The sequence below is a fragment of the Schistocerca gregaria genome, chromosome X (assembly GCF_023897955.1).
Source record: "Schistocerca gregaria isolate iqSchGreg1 chromosome X, iqSchGreg1.2, whole genome shotgun sequence".
NCBI classification, from domain to species: domain Eukaryota; kingdom Metazoa; phylum Arthropoda; class Insecta; order Orthoptera; family Acrididae; genus Schistocerca; species Schistocerca gregaria.
In genome coordinates this window covers 233,555,141-233,571,084 of record NC_064931.1, presented here as the reverse complement: position 1 = coordinate 233,571,084, position 15,944 = coordinate 233,555,141, and the positions used below count along the sequence as shown (strand labels likewise).

Genomic DNA, 15,944 nt, shown 5'->3' with positions numbered 1-15,944 from the left:
GCATGTGATTCAAAGATAAGAAAAAGCATTGCATTAGATCAATACTATCTTCTTCAGTGTTATTGTACAAAGATTCCATCTGGCACCCAAATTTCAGGGTACAATAGTTGCACATTTTGATGCAGGCCAGCCACAGACTGCAGTCTCAGAAATGTCAAATGCACCACAGAATGTAAATTGCACTGTCACACTGCAAATACACAGAGAACATGTCATAGGCAAGTATGAGGCTGACCAAGAGTAACCACTCTACAGTAGGACTAATATTGAGCCTTAACAGCACGATGAAATTCAGAGATGTCTACAAAGTTTACAACAGTATCAGAATATGCACTTTCCTGACAAAACAGGCATTTAAGGTCCAGAGCAGTTGATCTGTATGCCAGATAGCTGGCAGCATATACTCAACTTGTGGAAATCCAGAGACAGTTCTGTTTCGTGTGGGCCTGACCACATCAAAGCTGTAGCGCAAATGAGGAATGTACTTGATCTCATGTCAGATACAGGTCAATTCTCATCACACATACATCTGGAGAGAAAGTGATAACCAGTACACTCACAAGAACTTCATGGTAAGAGATTGATCTGTTGGGGGCAGGGTTCTGATTTGGGGTGGCATCATGGTGGATCATTGGACAGAGCTTAATGTCCAAGTTTTTAATTGGAGGAAACACTAACAACATATAGGTTTTTTCAGAGTTACAGTTGTTCGAGAATTCATCTTCGTGCCTGGTAATGCCTATTCACTTCAGTCAATTTTTGCAGATGTATTTGTCGTGGATAAAGATGTGCATCACATGGACTAGCCAGCAAAGTATCTGGAAGTGAATCCTTTAGGGCAAGTCTGGAATGTAGTGCTAACCTTACCAGCCACCATCAAATTCTCTTCCATACCTTCTTTCAAAACACATAATAGAGCACATGCTCTGTTGTTGACAAGCATGCATGGCAGTCAGGGAACCATTTTCATTATTAACTACTTTCGTTTTTGTGGCAGAGATTTACCAACACTACGACCACTGATCACTATGAGATTGAAAACTTTCTGGTGGTGTTGCAGGCATGTGATATGCTAAGGAAACTATGTAAGTAGAGCAGAGGTGTATGAGGAATCATTGTAGTGATGATATGGGCTGTAAATGGGGGAAATCCACTGATATGAGCAACTTTGGAAAAGTGTAGATTGCTGTAGCCTGACACCTGGTAACAAACATCTCAGAAATGACAAAACTGGACAGCTGTTCACATACTACTGTTGTGTGCATCTATGGGAAGTGACTGAACGCTGGTGGAACCATGAGAAGGCATTGGACACCCATGCTTCCCCATAAAATGTGGCAGTTAGAGTCTTTCCTGCTTTGTAAAGCAGGATATACAGTTATCTATTGCAGATTTGATGAGAGACTATAATGCTGGTACAGGTACAAGTGTTTCAGAACCCACCACCAAATTCGATGTTTTTTGTCAAATTATTTGCTACTTTTGTTAAACTCATTACTATTTTTTCCCTTGCTGTTATTTTTTTTTCCCAGATTTAGTGTCTTTTTTTTGCGAAAGTGTTACTTTTTTGTCAAATTCAATGTTTTTTTTGTGCCAAATTTTGGTGCTGTCTAATCCAAATATAGGTGGTGGTGTTCCTTTTTTAAATTTTTTTATTTTTTATTTATTTATTTATTTATTTATTGCCAAATCTGGTGTTTTTCTTTGCCAGTTTTGATGCTACTTTCATCATCGCATCAACATTTGTTACACTGGACTCAAACTGACATTTTAAGATTATACATAAACCTCAGCCTTGAGGAGATTAGAAATCAAAATGCAATTTTAAAATATGATAACTTTCAGTTACAGATATTAGTAAACTGCCATTCTCAGATTTATAACACTTTGATAGAGAAAAATTACAAATTTTGTAGTATCTCACAAAAATTCCCTATTTTGAGTTATTTCTCTCAAAACCACTAATTTCCCATATTTTTCACTTTGTCATTTTCACGAAATGTTCCTGTCCCTAGCGATAGCACCTTTCAGCGAGGTAACTGCCCATGTCAGAAGGCCACAATCATGCTACAGCACTTTTATGAGCATGTTATTGAATTCATGTTGATTTTTTGGCCACCAAATTCCCTTGATGTGAAACCAATGGAACACGTCAAGATGTCTGGGTGCCAGTTCAAAACCTACAAACAACTGACCCATAATTTATGGGAACTGTGTGACCTACACATTGATATCAAGTGCCACATACCTCTGACAACATTGCAAGGATTTGTTGAACTGATGCTGTGCAGAATTGTTGCTGTATTTTTTTGCAAAGGTGGACCAACACATTTTTAAGCTAGTAGTCATAATATTTTGGCTCATTTGTATATGTTCTGGACTCATTGAGTACAACATCTCCCTTGATAAAGCTTTACTTGGTTCTCATTTGCTGATCATATTTCACTTTTGGACACCAGTGTAAAAACATGTATGTTTTGTATGTTTTGATTTCTGCTTTTTTGTATACACAGTAAATGTTTCTGCATTTTAATTTATGTTTTTAGCAAGAGGATTTGAAAGCAGTTGTTGATGACTTTGAAAGATTTGTGCACTCCCATGGTTTGGATTTGTACAAGTATCACGATCTTGATGCTGTTCAGTGTGCACTTAAAGAACCTAGACAGAGTTTTGTTTTTAATGAGGCTTATAAAATTGCCAAGGAATGTAATACAAGGCTTTACCTTGAACATATGTAAGTTTACATGTCACGTAATTAAAGATTGTTACTTGTAGTTCATTATTAAATTATAGTGATTTTATTTTCATATTTTCCAGTACAAAGACTATCATTGATGTTCATTTAATTCAGTGCCTAACATTAGAACCAAACAGCTGCAATAATATACTTTTGTAGTTTGTGGAAAATTTCAGTGAAAAATGCCACATTTTAATATAGTGAGTTTTCAATAATGTTAAAGTGTGAATAGTAACTCAGGTCTATTGAAACAAATTAGACAAATTGTTATAATCAGAAGAAAAATATTTGATAACTTTTAACCTGTTAACAGTGTTACAAAGATTTGTGTTGCAATGGTGTTGCCATTCCTTTTAATTGAACATAAACACTAGTTATAAGTTCTACATAGGCTATGAGTTTGGTGCAGAATGAAAGCTTCTGGCTTGCTGCAACTACACAAAGGATGAACGTCATGAAATACTACAGGCCCTTGTTTAAAATCCAAGACTGTTGTAACGCCATGAGAAATGTGGCGACAGAAAAAACCACCACAGGCCAAGTTTGTAGGTAGGTTGCCAATGGGAGGGTAGGCGGTGCATATGTGATAAGTGTGCAAGGATGAATATGAGAGTAGCTGTCACTGTACAGGCAGAGACCATGTGATCACACCATGTGATGTGACATTAGGAAGATAGGTGTGTCTTTCGGTCATTGCTTTTCACTTGCGACCTGGTGAAAATAAGTGAGCCCATTGCCAGTTGAGTTGCTGACTGTAGTATCCCTCCCCTCCTGAAATGGCACATAGGATCAAAAACAACCTAACTGGATGCCGACTCTAGCAAAAAGGTAGATGGAGAGTCAATCATCTTTCTATTCCGTATAAATGACTGGGCAGAAAGAGGTGACCCGGGTGGGTCTGTGTGATCACCCTGTGTCGGACTGGTGTTGACACTAGTCCAGGTGGGTATGCAGAGGGCACCAGTGGAAGCCACTGAGGAGAGCAGTTTCAGAGATGGAGTGACCTTGTGGAGTAGTAGCTGTGATTACTGTCATCCTACCACAGATGCTGCGGATGAGACAGTAGCAAGGGAGGAGGAGAAGAAAGAAAAGGAGATGGATGCTGCATTCATGGTTTTGGTTGCAGGTTATAGCAGCCAGCCAGCCTAAGTGAAGGGCTGTACTGCAATTAGTTGTGCCAGCACTGCGATCGGAGTCTGTCTGTGTACCCATTGTAAAAATGACAACTCTGGGCATGTGGTGGTAGCAGAAATCCATACTGGGTGGTAGACGCTGCCTTCCTTAACAGTTTGAAGCATGTGCTCCACCTTGTTACTTGGTTCAGGATGAAAAGGAGCATTGTGAAGTTGCTGTATGCCATGTTGAGTGCAAAACTCTATAAAAGGGGCAGATAGGAACTGGGGGCCATTATCATTTACCATGTCCTGTGGGAGACCTATGATCTCAAACACCTATACCAGTGCTTTAATTATCGCTTGTGTCATTATGGAATACTTCCTGGTGATATATAAAAACTTCGAGAAACAATCTATGATGACAGCAACATTTAGTTGAGAAAAGAACCTGCAAAGTTTACATGAATCTGGTACCAAGGAGCAGACATTTGGAGGTGATGCCTGTTGGGTCATGCAATCAGGATGTAGGTGGGCAAGGACCTTTTGTTGTTGTTGTTGTTGTTGTTGTTGTGGTCTTCAGTCCTGAGACTGGTTTGATGCAGCTCTCCATGCTACTCTATCATGTGCAAGCTTCTTCATCTCCCAGTACCTACTGCAACCTACAGCCTTCTGAATCTGCTTAGTGTATTCATCTCTTGGTCTTCCTCTGAGATTTTTACCCTCCACGCTGCCCTCCAATGCTAAATTTGTGATCCCTTGATGCCTCAAAACATGTCCTACCAACCGATCCCTTCTTTTTGTCAAGTTGTTCCACAAACTCCTCTTCTCCCCAATTCTATTCAATACCTCCTCGTTAGTTATGTGATCTACCCATCTAATCTTCAGCATTCTTCTGTAACACCACATTTCGGAAACTTCTATTCTCTTCTTGCCCAAACTATTTATCGTCCATGTTTCGCTTCCATACATAGCTACACTCCATACAAATACTTTCAGAAACGACTTCCTGATACATAAATCTATATTCGATGTTAACAAATTTCTCTTCTTCAGAAACGCTTTCCTTGCCATTGCCAGTCTACATTTTATATCCTCTCTACTTCGACAATCATCAGTTATTTTGCTCCCCAAATAGCAACACTCATTTACTGCTTTAAGCGTCTCATTTCCAAATCTAATATCCTCAATATCACCCGATTTAATTCAACTACATTCCATTATACTCATTTTGCTTTTGTTGATGTTCATCTTATACCCTCCTTTCAAGACACTGTCCATTCCATTCAGCTGCTCTTCCAAGTCCTTTGCTGTCTCTGACAGAATTACAATGTCATCGGCGAACCTCAAAGTTTTTATTTCTTCTCCATGAATTTTAATTCCTACTTCGAATTTTTCTTTTGTTTCCTTTACTGCTTGCTCAATATAAAGATTGAATAACATTGGGGAGAGGCTACAACCCTGTCTCACTCCCTTCCCAACCACTGCTTCCCTTTCATGCCCCTCGACTCTTATAACTGCATCATGGCATCTGTCCATTAGTTCTGTTGCAGTTGTCTATGCCATGACTGGAAAACTGTTTAAATAGAAAAGAGCCACAGAGTCAGTACAGAAGTACAAAACATCCTATCCATCAGATTGTCAATCGAGGCCAACTGGGAGCCGGAAAGAGCTTCTGTGTTCTTGTACTGATCTGCTAGTCTGTATGAGATGGAATACTTATATGCATGTAGAAAAGGGATCACCGTTATATAAGTTTTGCCTTTTTGTCTGGCAATAATGAGCTAGTGCCAAATAAACCAAGCAAAGACTTATGATCTATGACTAAGTGGAATAGATGAGTGTGAAATTTGCGCACTGTGTAGATTATTGTGAGGGCATTTTCTTAATCTGAGAATAGTTTTGTTGGGTCTTATTTGCAATTTTCCAAATGGAAACTATTGAGTGTTGCAACCAGTTTGCTTCCTGGTGTAAAAAGATGACACTGGGGTGTTGTGGGAGGCACTGGTGGCAAGAAATGAGGTTTTCCAGTGCAAGTAGGTCATCAAACAAGGCACCCATTGTATGGCTAGTTTAAGACTGTGGAACACATTGTTGCATGTGGGTGATCAACTCAGCTTCCTATATTCACAAGGCATGGAGCAGTTATGCAGCCGGCACTACATTTGCATACTTCACCTCACCAACAAAAGATTGTAGTTATCTTACATTTCGCGGTGCAGTCATACTGTCCATAGGCTGTATGTGGTGTTTTGTTAGAATTATCCCAATTTTGTTTGTAATAAAACCCAGGCACTCGACCAAAGGTTGAAAAAGCTACTCTACTTGAAACTCCTCTTGAGATTGGCTCTCCTTAAGGCAGAGGAAAGTGAGTGTAGGTTTTCGAGATCTTTGCACTTGGTAGGCTATATGGAGATTATATCATCAAGATAGTTGTGTTAAGGTAGTATCTCTTGATCAGTTGTTCTAAGTAATTTTTTGAAGTGGCAGGGGTACTAGAAATGAATTGCCAAGAGAACCATTGGTATTGGTAGAGGCTGAACGAGGTGTTCAAAAGTGAAGTAGTGTAGAGATCTGTTCCATATGTAGTTGAAATACACTTCCAGTAGATCAATTTCTGACCAACAGTCACCATTTTCAGTTTTAAAAAGAGGTCGTCAGTGTGTGGAATAAAATAGATGTCAACCACTTGTTCATTAACTGCTTTAAAATCTCCGTATAATCTAAGGGAGCCATTCAGTTTCCGTACCACTGCTAAAGGGGCTACCCATGAACTAGACAAGATAGACATGATTACTTGTTGTTGTTGTTGTTGTTGTTGCTGGAGGTTGTCTAGTTCGCATCATCATGTAGAACATGCCCATTTAAAACAGGTGACCACATTGGGTTGGTGGCGTAGGTACAGCCAAGTGCAGGAGAAAACAACTCTGAAAAATGTATGCCAAGCTCATCAATAGCTTGGAAGGGAACTGCAGTCAAAACAATTTGTACTGTCTCAATGATGAAAAATCCAAACTGGTTGGACACTTTCAGACTAAAAATATTATGTTTTCTTTATTGTGGTACCTGCAGCATATGTTACGTCAAAGTAGGGCATTATGCAGAAAATTGGAAAACAGTATGTTACTTGATAGTTTATTTTAGTATATAAGGTTATTTCAACATTATTGCCTTCATCAATACATCTGCAAACAATTGCATTTATTTATTCTTTTACATCGTGTATCATTTATAAAGCTCCCCCCCCCCCCTTTTTTTAAACACTTGATGATGTACTCTTATCCTAACATTCTAAACAGACATATGCCAACTTTGCATAAACCATTATTGTTGTCTGTAGTTGTTGGTTGTAATAATATTTTCAGCAGTGTTTTAAAGGTGTTCAATAATCTGCTGTTGCATGTATATTATAATATGTTTTTTAGTATCTGACAGTTGTAGAAATCCAAGTTTGACAGCTAGTTGTTTACTCAAAGATTTTTATTTTGCTGTGGGTTGTGTATCTGTGGAAATGTTATTGATGTTTTTGTAATCTCTTCTGCTTTGGTTACCCATTTTACTGTGTGTGCCTGAAATCAGTTTGTTCATTTCGTATATAATAGGAATAATCCTTGCCAGAATATTTACAATTAGACATTTTGGGATTTGATGCAGTCAGTGTGCTCCCTGCCGCCGTTGGATAAGCAGCTGCAGCAGCAAGTCGTATAACCCTAGCTTACTTATTTGTTAGATAGTTTAATTAATTTCTTTGCGTGTTTTTGGGTACTTACATTGTTTAATTCATATATTTCGGGCGTATTATAGTATTTGACAGTTGTAGCATCGCGCTTTAGTGTTTACTTCGTAGATTCTTATTTAATTTGCGTGTGAGTTTCGTATAGGAGGTGCAATTTCGAGTTTTAGTTACTGTAATCGTAAATTCAGCAGATTGTAGCGCAGTCGTTAGGCATTTGTACAGGTTAGTTGATACATTCTTTGCGTGTTCGCTTGCGTTATCTAGGCACGGACTCATGTTTCGGTAACTGTTGTTAAACATCGATTAGAATGGACAGGGACTGCGATTGCTGTGTTCGGATGAGGGCTGACTTGGCATCCCTTCACTCACAGCTGCAATCGGCGCTGACTTCGGTCGCGCAGCTTGAGGCTGTTGCCAATGGGCACCACTGTGGGGAGCCGGACTCGGGTATCACGGGGATGTCAACCTCGTCCCGTCTGTCCCCAGATCGGTCTGCCGCTGTGGTTGCCCCGGTTGCTGCCCGCAGTGGGGCTGAGCCCTCGCCTGTGGTTGATTGGGAGGTCGTTCCAAGGCGTGGCAGGCAGCGAAAGGCGTCCCAGGAGGCTGATCAGAAAGCCTCACCGGTGCGTCTGACAAACCGGTTTCAGGCACTGTCTCTGGCTGAGCCAGATGCAGCTGCCTGCCCTGTTTCAGAGGATCATTCTCAGCCTTCAAGGTCTGGGCAATCGCAGAGGGTGGGCTTACTGGTAGTTGGGAGCTCCAATGTTAGGCGCGTAATGGGGCCCCTTAGGGATACGGCGGCTAAGGAGGGGAAGAAATCCAGTGTGCACTCCGTGTGCATTCCGGGAGGAGTCATTCCTGATGTGGAAAGGGTCCTTCCGGATGCCATGAAGAGCACAGGGTGCAGCCAGCTGCAGGTGGTGGCACATGTCGGCACTAATGACGTGTGTCGCTTTGGATCTGAGGAAATTCTCTCTGGATTCCAGCGGCTATCTGATTTGGTGAAGGCTGCCGGTCTTGCTTACGACATGAAGGCAGAGCTCACCATCTGCAGCATCGTTGACAGAACCGACTGCGGACCTTTGGTGCAGAGCCGGGTGGAGGGTCTGAATCAGAGGCTCAGACGGTTTTGCGACCGTATTGGCTGCAGATTCCTTGACTTGCGCCATATGGTGGTGGGGTTTCGGGTTCCGCTGAATAGGTCAGGAGTTCACTACACTCAGCTGGCGGCTACACGGGTAGCGAAGGCTGTGTGGCGTGGACTGGGCGGTTTTTTAGGTTAGAAGGCCTCGGGAAAGTGTGGGATGGGCTGCAATGTCAAAGGGTGCTTGGCAATTACAGGACGTGCTTGGATCAAGGAACAGTCGGAATTATAGTTGTAAATTGTTGTAGTTGCGCTGGAAAAGTCCCTGAGCTTCAAGCGCTAATAGAAAGCACAGAAGCTGATATCGTTATAGGTATAGAAAGCTGGCAAAAGCCTGAAATAAGTTCTGCAGAAATTTTTACGAAGTCTCAGACGGTATTCAGGAAAGATAGATTAGGCAGAATTGGTGGTGGAGTGTTTGTGTCTGTCAGTAGTGGTTTATCTTGTAGTGAAGTCGAAGTAGATACTCCGTGCGAATTGGTGTGGGTGGAGGTTATACTTAACAGCCGAATTAAGTTAATAATTGGCTCCTTCTACCGACCCCCAGACTCCGATGATACAGTTGCGGAACAGTTCAGAGAAAGTTTGAGTCTTGTAACAAATAAATACCCCACTCATACGTTTATAGTTGGTGGGGACTTCAACCTACCCTCGGTATGTTGGCAAAAATACTTGTTCAAAACCGGTGGTAGGCAGAAAACGTCTTCCGAGATTGTCCTAAATGCATTCTCCGAAAATTATTTCCAGCAGTTAGTCCACGAACCCACGCGAATTGTAAATGGTTGCGAAAACACACTTGACCTCTTGGCCACAAACAATCCAGAGCTGATAGAGAGCATCATGACTGATACAGGGATTAGCGATCACAAGGTCATTGTAGCTAGGCTCAATACCATTTCTTCCAAACCCATCAGAAACAAACGCAAAATAATTTTATTTAAAAAAGCGGATAAAGTGCCACTAGAAGCCTTCCTAAAAGACAATTTCCATTCCTTCCGAACTGACTATGCGAATGTAGACGAGATGTGGCTCAAATTCAAAGATATAGTAGCAACAGCAATTGAGAGATTCATACCTCATAAATTGGTAAGAGATGGAACGGATCCCCCGTGGTACACAAAAAAGGTCCGAACGCTGTTGCAGAGGCAACGGAAAAAGCATGCGAAGTTCAGAAGAACGCGAAATCCCGAAGATGGGCTAAAATTTACAGACGCGCGAAATTTGGCCACGTACTTCGATGCGAGATGCCTTTAATAGGTTCCACAACGAAACATTGTCTCGAAATTTGGTAGAAAATCTGAAGAAATTCTGGTCGTATGTAAAGTACACAAGCAGCAAGACGCAGTCAATACCTTCGCTGCGCAGTGCCGATGGTACTGTTATCGACGACTGTGCCGCTAAAGCGGAGTTATTGAACGCAGTTTTCCGAAATTCCTTCACCAGGGAAGACGAATGGAATATTCCAGAATTTGAAACACGAACATCTGCTAGCATGAGTTTCTTAGAAGTAGATACCTTAGGGATTGCGAAGCAACTCAAATCACTTGATACGGGCAAGTCTTCAGGTCCAGATTGTATACCGATTAGGTTCCTTTCAGATTACGCTGATGCTATACCTCCCTACTTAGCACTCATATACAACCGCTCGCTCACCGATAGATCTGTACCTACAGATTGGAAAATTGCGCAGGTCGCACCAGTGTTCAAGAAGGGTAGTAGGAGTAATCCATTTAACTACAGACCTATATCATTGACGTCGGTTTGCAGTAGGGTTTTGGAGCATATACTGTATTTAAACATTATGAACCACCTCGAAGGGAACGATCTATTGACACGTAATCAGCATGGCTTCAGAAAACATCGCTCTTGTGCAACGCAGCTAGCTCTTTATTCGCACGAAGTAATGGCCGCTATCGACAGGGGATCTCAAGTTGATTCCGTATTTCTAGATTTCCGGAAAGCTTTTGACACCGTTCCTCACAAGCGACTTCTAATCAAGCTGCGGACCTATGGGGTATCGTCTCAGTTGTGCGACTGGATTCGTGATTTCCTGTCAGGAAGGTCGCAGTTCGTAGTAATAGACGGCAAATCATCGAGTAAAACTGAAGTGATATCAGGTGTTCCCCAGGGAAGCGTCCTGGGACCTCTACTGTTCCTGATCTATATAAATGACCTGGGTGACAATCTGAGCAGTTCTCTTAGATTGTTCACAGATGATGCTGTAATTTACCGTCTAGTAAGGTCATCCGAAGACCAGTATCAGCTGCAAAGCGATTTAGAAAAGATTGCTGTATGGTGTGTCAGGTGGCAGTTGACGCTAAATAACGAAAAGTGTGAGATGATCCACATGAGTTCCAAAAGAAATCCGTTGGAATTCGATTACTCGATAAATAGTACAATTCTCAAGGCTGTCAATTCAACTAAGTACCTGGGTGTTAAAATTACGAACAACTTCAGTTGGAAGGACCACATAGATAATATTGTCGGGAAGGCGAGCCAAAGGTTGCGTTTCATTGGCAGGACACTTAGAAGATGCAACAAGTCCACTAAAGAGACAGCTTACACTACACTCGTTCGTCCTCTGTTAGAATATTGCTGCACGGTGTGGGATCCTTACCAGGTGGGATTGACGGAGGACATCGAAAGGGTGCAAAAAAGGGCAGCTCGTTTTGTATTATCGCGTTATAGGGGAGAGAGTGTGGCAGATATGATACACGAGTTGGGATGGAAGTCATTACAGCATAGACGTTTTTCGTCACGGGTAGACCTTTTTACGAAATTTCAGTCACCAACTTTCTCTTCCGAATGCGAAAATATTTTGTTGAGCCCAACCTACATAGGTAGGAATGATCATCAAAATAAAATAAGAGAAATCAGAGCTCGAACAGAAAGGTTTAGGTGTTCGTTTTTCCCGCTCGCTGTTCGGGAGTGGAATAGTAGAGAGATAGTATTATTGTGGTTCGATGAACCCTCTGCCAAGCACTTAAATGTGAATTGCAGAGTAGTCATGTAGATGTAGATGTAGATTTGTAGTGCATTTTCAATGTTTTTAACTTCCTGTTTTACATTTTTTGAGGTGTGTAAAAAAGGTGGATTGGTTGTAACTTATTTCTCTTGCGTGTTTTCTAAATCTATCAATGAAATTTCTGCTCCTCTGTCCATTATAAAATTTTGTGCATTTATTGCAGTTAATTTTGTACATTTCAGGGTTTTAAGTGTTCTGGGATTATGGTTTTTCCTGAAGTTTGTTTTCTGCTAATATTATTTGTAGTTCTGAAGGCTAATTTCTCTATTGTATTTTTTAGTAGGGGTTTTATTTTGTCAGATAGTTTTCTTGTATAGTTTGTTCATATGTAGAGGATTTTCTCTCATTAGTGTTATTTTATGATTTGTGGAGCCTTTTTTAGGATGTGTTTTTTTGTTGTATAGCTGTAGAACCACATTAGTGTCATAATTGTTCTTCTATGTGATGTACTGTAGAGTAGTTATTTTTTTATGTATGGTGTCCTGTTGCAGTGACAGATTTAGGATTCTGTTAATTAATTAATTAATTATTGAACAACTTCAGAATAGTGCTGAAAATAATATTACAACCAACTAATACAGTCAGCAATTCTAATTTACTGAAAGTTGACGTATGTCCATTTACAACTTCAGGACCTGAGTACAACACAAAAAAAAAGAATTATATATTATGTAATTCATAAATAAATAAGATTGTTAGTAAATGTACTGATGAAGGCAATGAAGCCGAAATAAGCTTATATACTCAAATAAAATATCAACCAGCGTACTGTTTTCCAGTGCTATGCACGATGAAAATAATATCTGTTGCAAGATAACTAAAACAATAAAAGTGATATGATGCAGCACATATTTGTATGTCAACTCAGTTTGGAAAGTCGCTAGCGTCTTAACTTTGTGTCCGCTATAGGATGTAATGTTTCTGGAGCAAGTTTGAAATTCTGCTAAACCCAACTTAATGTATGTGCTCCAATTTACCAGCAAAGTTTGAAATTCTTATCAGTATGGAAAACATTTGTAATTCAATTTAAAACCTCTGTGGTTTGCCTGTTTCAGGGTTAATGATGGTCTGGTTTCATTTACTGAATACTTCTGGTCCCTTGTAGTCATTCTGTGGAAGGAGGAACTGCAGACACTACCAATGGGCCACATTTTTAACAATGAAAACACTGTTCATCACATATGGGGCATCAGTGTCAAGAGTGATGTTTAAAACAATCGTTAGAGGATGGCAGCTGGTGTATGCAGAAGATTTACGTAGGGAAAAAAATGTGACTCAGATTTTGAACCATGTTGCTGGAAGGCCTTTTTTGTGTGCCACTGTGAGTCTTGCCATGGATGGCATCATTCTCTAGTAACAATATCAGCTGCCAGCTGCACACTCAGTGAGTGAGCTGGTTATTTGTCTGTTACTGCTGAAGTTAATGAGGAGATGTCAGAATGATTCAACCAATATTGTTTGGTTTCCTGTGAAAATCTGAAACACTGTGCAACATTTAGGATTCTTATAAAGCCTTTGTGTGAACATCTATGCCTGCAGAATACTGGATAATACAATCCTGAATGAGAGAGTCTTGTTGGGATAATTTACGCATCTCATTCATACATATGAAATTACAACATTGACTTAAGCCTCTTAGTTCTGCAGAACTAAATTCAGGTACAATTCAGAAAATTATTTGTGGGTAAAACAATTTTAAACCTAGCAAGTACTTTACAGGCTTTATGACTATAGTAATCAGGCAATAATTCATGTATTATGGAAAAATACAGTACATCTGTGTCACCTAACTGGTATAGCTAAAAAAGCAAACACAAAAATCTTGAGAGGCCCAGGATAAAAAAATAGAGCCTATTGAATTTTGCTATCGCTAACCTTAAACACTGTGAAGCATCCCAGTCATCCATGGCTTCTTGAAACAATGGAAATGAGGACATGATCTGTGCTGCCAAGGCTGGTACTTAGCACACTGTTAGCTAAACCAAAGTGGTGAATTGCTGTTTCCATAGCAAGCTGTTGTTAGTGTCATGCTTCCTGAAATTTAAAGAATACCATGAACCCTGAATCCATTGTGAAATGTTGTGGATACATAGAACCTTGCTACCACTGTTGTGGAACAAGGTTACCATTCTCTTTATTAGAATGCAGGCACTTCTTACAAGTTCTGTATAGGCTATGAGTTCAGTGCACAACGAAAGCATCTCGCTGGCTGTGATTACACATAGGACGAACACTGTGAAATATTGCATGTCTTTGTTTAGAGCCAAAGTCCATTGTAATGCTATGAGAAATGCAGCAAGAGAAAAACACTAAACACAGTCCTAATTCAGCACGTAAATAGTAAACATGCAGGGATGAGTATGAGACTAAATTGTTGCTGCTATGCAGGTAGCTTTGTTCTGCTCCATAGACAATGGGTCATGCCACATGACATGATGTACAAAGGGGAAGCATGTTCCTGGTACAATGCTGTTTACTCATGGCCTGCTGTGAGTATGTGGTGCCACCAGTTGTGGGAGTGAGTACGTAATTTTGCTCTCTGGATGGCTTGCTACAGCAGATTGGGAATACTGATACTTGTGCAGTACCTCATGTGTTTAAAATTCTGTTAGGGTAATATTTAAACCTCTTAATATGTTAATATGATGAAAGAAATGCAAGAGGTTAGACGTGTGAGCTGTTGGGACCTCCCAGGGAAATCTCATATTCATGGCATCATGTAAAAAGTGAACCTATCTACCTGTACTGTCATATACTATCTACTATCAATGCCTTTGCGGGTTTTGTAACATACGTTCATTCCTTGATTCCCTGCAGAGTCATATTTGGGGGAAACTCAGTCTAGGCATGAGAAGACATGTTTAGCCCATGAGAATGCTTTCTGGGTGGTGGTGGTGGTGGCGCTTGTTTTTGTTGTTGTTGTTGTTGTTGTTATTGTCATTGTCATCCTCAGTCTGAAGACCAATTTGATGCCTCTCCATGAAAGTTTATCCTGTGCAAGCCTCTTAATCTCTGAATTACTATTACAGCCTATATCAGTTTGAACCTGCTTACTGTAGTCAAGCCTTCGTCACCCTCTACAAGTGTTACCCCTAACAAAAACTCTCTCTCTCCCCCCCCTCCCTCCCTCCCCCCTCTCCCTCCCCTCTCCCACTCCCCCCTCTCTGCCCCCTCCCTCCCTCCTGTCTCCCCCTTCCCCCCTCTCCCCCTTCCCCCTCTCCCCCTTCCCCCTTTCCCCATTCCCCCTCTCCCCCTTCCCCCTCTCCCCCTTCCCCCTCTCCCTCTTTCCCCCTCTCCCTCTTTCCCCCTCTCCCACTTCCCCCCTCTCCCTCCTCCTCCTTCTTAACTGTATTGACTATTCCTTGATGCCTAAAAAGATGTGTCCTATGAACTGATTCCTTCTTTTAGTCAACTTGTGCTATAAATATCATTTTCCCCCAATTGGATTCAGTACTTCTTCATTAATCAACCAGTTTGCCTATCTAATATTCGGCATTTTTCTGTAGCACCAAATTTGCCAAGCTTCTATTCTTTTCTTGGCTGAATTGTTCGTGATCCATGTTTCACTTCCATACAAGGCTACAGTAAAGACAGATACCTTCAGCGAAAGGCTTTCCAACACTTAAATTTACATTTGATGATAATTACTTTCTCTTTTTCGAAATACTTTTCTTACTATTGCTAATCTGTATTTTGTCTTCTCTACTTTAGCCACTGTGACTCATTTTGCTGCCAAAAAGGTAATCCCCATCTACTACTTTTAGTGTCACTTTCTCTAATCAGATTATAGCAGCATCACCTAATTTATTTCAACTACACTCCATTACCTATGTTTTACATTTGTTGATGTTCATCTTACAACCACTTTTCAAGCCACAATCCATTCTGTTAAACTGGTCCCTCAACCTTTTGCCATGGCTGGCAGAATTTCATTGTCATAAGCAAACTTTCAAAAATTTGTTTTCTTCTCCCCAAACTTAAATAAACTTTCCAAATATCTTGTAGCTTGCCTTTACAGTTCATTCGGTGTACAGGCTGAATAACATACAGGATTGGCTACAACTAGGTCTCACTCCCTTCTCATTCACTGCCTCGTTTTTCATCCCCCGACTCTCAGAACTGCAGACTGGTGTCTTTATAGGTTTTAGATAACCTTTGGCTCCCAATATTTTATCCTTATAACCTTCAGA

The 15,944-nt window shown here is 40.7% G+C and overlaps 1 protein-coding gene across 2 annotated transcripts in view; it reads left to right on the top strand.

Annotated features, from left to right (window-relative positions):
- Positions 1-15,944, top strand: part of LOC126297728 (apoptotic protease-activating factor 1) — a 257,592-nt gene that overhangs the window by 113,353 nt on the left and 128,295 nt on the right. For both annotated transcript variants that reach the window (XM_049988868.1, XM_049988869.1), the window contains one exon: positions 2,547-2,734. In XM_049988868.1, the coding sequence (XP_049844825.1) occupies positions 2,547-2,734 (188 nt within the window). The remainder of the gene's footprint in view (positions 1-2,546; positions 2,735-15,944) is intronic.